Source organism: Egretta garzetta, unplaced genomic scaffold, assembly GCF_000687185.1.
Source record: "Egretta garzetta isolate BGI_Z169 unplaced genomic scaffold, ASM68718v1 scaffold451, whole genome shotgun sequence".
Lineage (NCBI taxonomy): Eukaryota > Metazoa > Chordata > Aves > Pelecaniformes > Ardeidae > Egretta > Egretta garzetta.
This window is the reverse complement of record NW_009258552.1, coordinates 614,934-618,104: the sequence shown is the minus strand read 5'-3', so window position 1 is coordinate 618,104 and position 3,171 is coordinate 614,934. Positions and strand designations below refer to the sequence as shown.

The following is a 3,171-nucleotide window of genomic DNA, read 5'->3' as shown; positions in this document are numbered from 1 at the left end:
GGAAAACTCCTCCGTACTGACAAAGAGGCATCACATAAGGTGTCACTGTGCCAGGGAGGGCAGGCCCTGGCATAGGCACTGGCAGGGACGGTGAAGCTCCAGGAGCTAATGCAGCGGGCATGGGGCAAGACACCGGAACAATGCCCTTTTTCCCCACTCCCGTTCTTACCGAATTAACCTACAAAAAGAAAAATAGAAAAAGCGTCGCTATTCAGCTCTTCTTTCCCCACCCGTCCTGCATAGGGCACCGGCCAGCAGGCTGCCAGCCCGGGGGGAGCTCAGGGGTGCACAGCGTCCTTGGAGCCTGGGGCTTCTTGTTTTAGTTTTTTCCTTTTTTTTGTTTGTTTTTTCTTTCTTAAAGACAAAAAAAATGGTAATTAATAGCAAAGGTTGATACGGGGAGGCGGGGAAAGCTGTCTGAACATAACCTTACTATTTAAGGAGGCGGGAAGCGGCGCCAAACAGGAGAGGACCGAACGCCAGACAAACAGCCATGGAAAAGGTCAAATGTCCAAAGTACCTCAAGTTTCTTTTATGCTCTGTCTTGTGCATAAAAGTTAATAAATTAAACTAAATGCAGAATTAAACAAAATCATTAATCATAGAATCATAGAATGTTTTGGGTTGGAAGGGACACCTAGAGGTCACCCAGTCCAACCCCCCTGCAGGAGCAGGGACACCGCTAACTAGATCAGGTTGCTCACAGCCCCCTCCAACCTGGCCTTGAATGTTTCCAGGGATGGGGCCCTCCACCACCTCTCTGGGCAACGCATTCTAGTGTTTTACCACCCTCATTGTAAAGAATTTCTTCCTTATATCTAGTCTAAACCTACCCTGTTTTAGTTTAAAACCATTACCCCTTGTCCAAAAGGGGTAAAACCACCCCAAAATCTTGCAACCCCCCACCCCCCAAATCTTGCAAAAAAGCCAAATCTCACAAAAAAACCCCCCAGGTTCTTATGGCCATCCCCATAACAGGTTTTAAAAATTCTACCACACATTTCTGTAAGAAGTTGCTTGTGCTGGGTCATTTGGCCTCACTGAACTATGGGTAGCGAAGATAGAGATTTTCCACAGTGGGCAACCACCTGGGAACTAATTCCAGCTATTTCGCTAAAATTCTATCAGCATCCACTTCCACTATTCAGTTTTGGCACACAAGGGACAGAGAGGGCTCTCCTTCCTAAACCCTGGGGTGGCGGAGCTTCCCAAATTATTCGCCCCACCACGCACGATGCCACGGAAACAACCATTATCCAAAACGCTGCCCGCCCGCTCGCTCTGCAGATGGAGTTCACAGCATCGTGTTATGTTCATTGTTTCACAGAATTCACAACTCCCTGCCATGGTTCTCACCAAGCCAGCATCTGTTCATGGCATAAGAAGGTCCAGGCATCTCCTGTTAATTTGATATTTCACATTAAATGGATAAAATTGCTATGAAGGTGAAATTTCAACGGAAAAAAATGAATCTGTGTCTAAGACTGCGTGGAATGCTTACTCTGTGTTTCTGGTTTTAGTATCTTTTCTCAATTAAAAATAAAAAGGGCAACGTCACTGTGGGATTTACTGCTTTGGGGCATTAACCCGTGCTCCAGAACAAGTTTTAGAAAAATACAAAAATACCCGATATTCTTCTTCACCTCACTGTCTCCAGTTCTCATCTGAAACAAATCTGATGGCAAGCACCGAACTAAGAGAAACAGTCGCTTTGGTATAATGAATTTAACATCATTAATGTGTAAAAATACACAGCAGAAACCAAAGAACAATAAACAGAGGAATTGAGGATGTATGTTTAAGTCCTGAAGGCTTCTTTAACCTCTTATTAGACCCATGGTTTAACATCCTCAAAACAATGTTTCCACCAACGAGCCAACTGTGAGTGGATGGCAACGATGCCTGTAAACGTACCTAACCGAAGCAAATACTTTCTTATACAAGCAATAGATTTAGATGGTCGCATTGAAAACGTAAGGTGACGTTTTAGCAAGTGGTCCTATTTAGAAATTCTAACTTGAAAAAGCTTATTTTCAGTTCTTCTTAAATGCTGAGGAATCCACCTCTACCTAATTTGTGCTCCCTGACGTTTCTGTTCTCAGCTAAATTACCCAGGAAAGCAGCAGCTGTATTTAAGGCTATGCACGTGCAACTGGGAATGAAACTGCATCATGCTCCAAAACCAGCCATTACACATCCTTATTAAAACCTGTTAATGTCGTGACAAATGCATATTAATGACTTAAGGTCGCTTCCTCTACCTCTGTCGCGTGCTTTAAGGGAGCAAAGCACACACTTTAAGAGGCAACAAGACATTCAGCTCTTGCATCTTCCCCTGGATAGAAGTCAGGGTCAAAGCCATTTTTTTAACCATGATCTTTTAACCAACTCTGACGACTTGACATCAACGGAGGCCAAACCAACCCATTTCTTCCTGCATGCGGATGCTGACTGAAACATCAAAACCAACGAGTACTGGAGTGGTCCTCAAAACACCACAAGGAGCTATGGATATCCCAGCTCTAGTAAAGCCAGGAAACCACAAGTCACTTTGAATTTTATGAACAAAGGGAAGCAGATGGACATTCACGCAGTGATGGATGAGGTGTGTACCGACACTGGGATCAAACTCACGGCTGTAAACAGAACTAGCTCGGCATTTCAATCGATCAGGCCGGTATTTTAACGGAGGTATGCTGAAAGAAGCCCGAAACGCATGGCCTGGCCAGGTGCCTTGCCAGTGGTAAGGGCATTTCACCCCCGACCACGAGTCCTACAGCTGCCTGTGGGCTGAGGCTCACACATGAAGCTATGACCCCCTAAGTTCTCCTGTCACTCATGAGCTGGCCAATTCCGTGCTGAAAGGACACATTTGTTATCTGCAGCTCCCTGCTTGCTCAGGTGACTGCTCCCCTTAGCTACAACCTTGTAATTTTTGGAAGTTTGTTCAAAAGGTGCCAGTTCTGGCACAAGCTGTTGATTCTGAGGCCAATTGTGTGAGGTTCAACAAGGCCAAGGGCCGGGTCCTGCCCTGGAGTCACAACAACCCCACACAACGCTACAGGCATGGGGAAGAGTGGCTGGAAAGCTGCCTGGTAGAAAAGGACCTGGGGGTATTGGTCGACAGGCAGCTGAATAGGAGCCAGCAGTGTGCCCAGGTGGCCAAGATGG

The 3,171-nt window shown here is 45.9% G+C and overlaps 1 protein-coding gene across 1 annotated transcript in view; it reads right to left on the bottom strand.

The window, feature by feature from the left end:
• WNK2 (WNK lysine deficient protein kinase 2) overlaps positions 1-3,171 on the bottom strand; it is a gene marked incomplete at its 5' end in the record, with an annotated part of 112,942 nt that overhangs the window by 2,824 nt on the left and 106,947 nt on the right. The window contains 1 exon segment of the mRNA XM_035903317.1: positions 66-178. Within this exon segment, the coding sequence (XP_035759210.1) occupies positions 66-178 (113 nt within the window).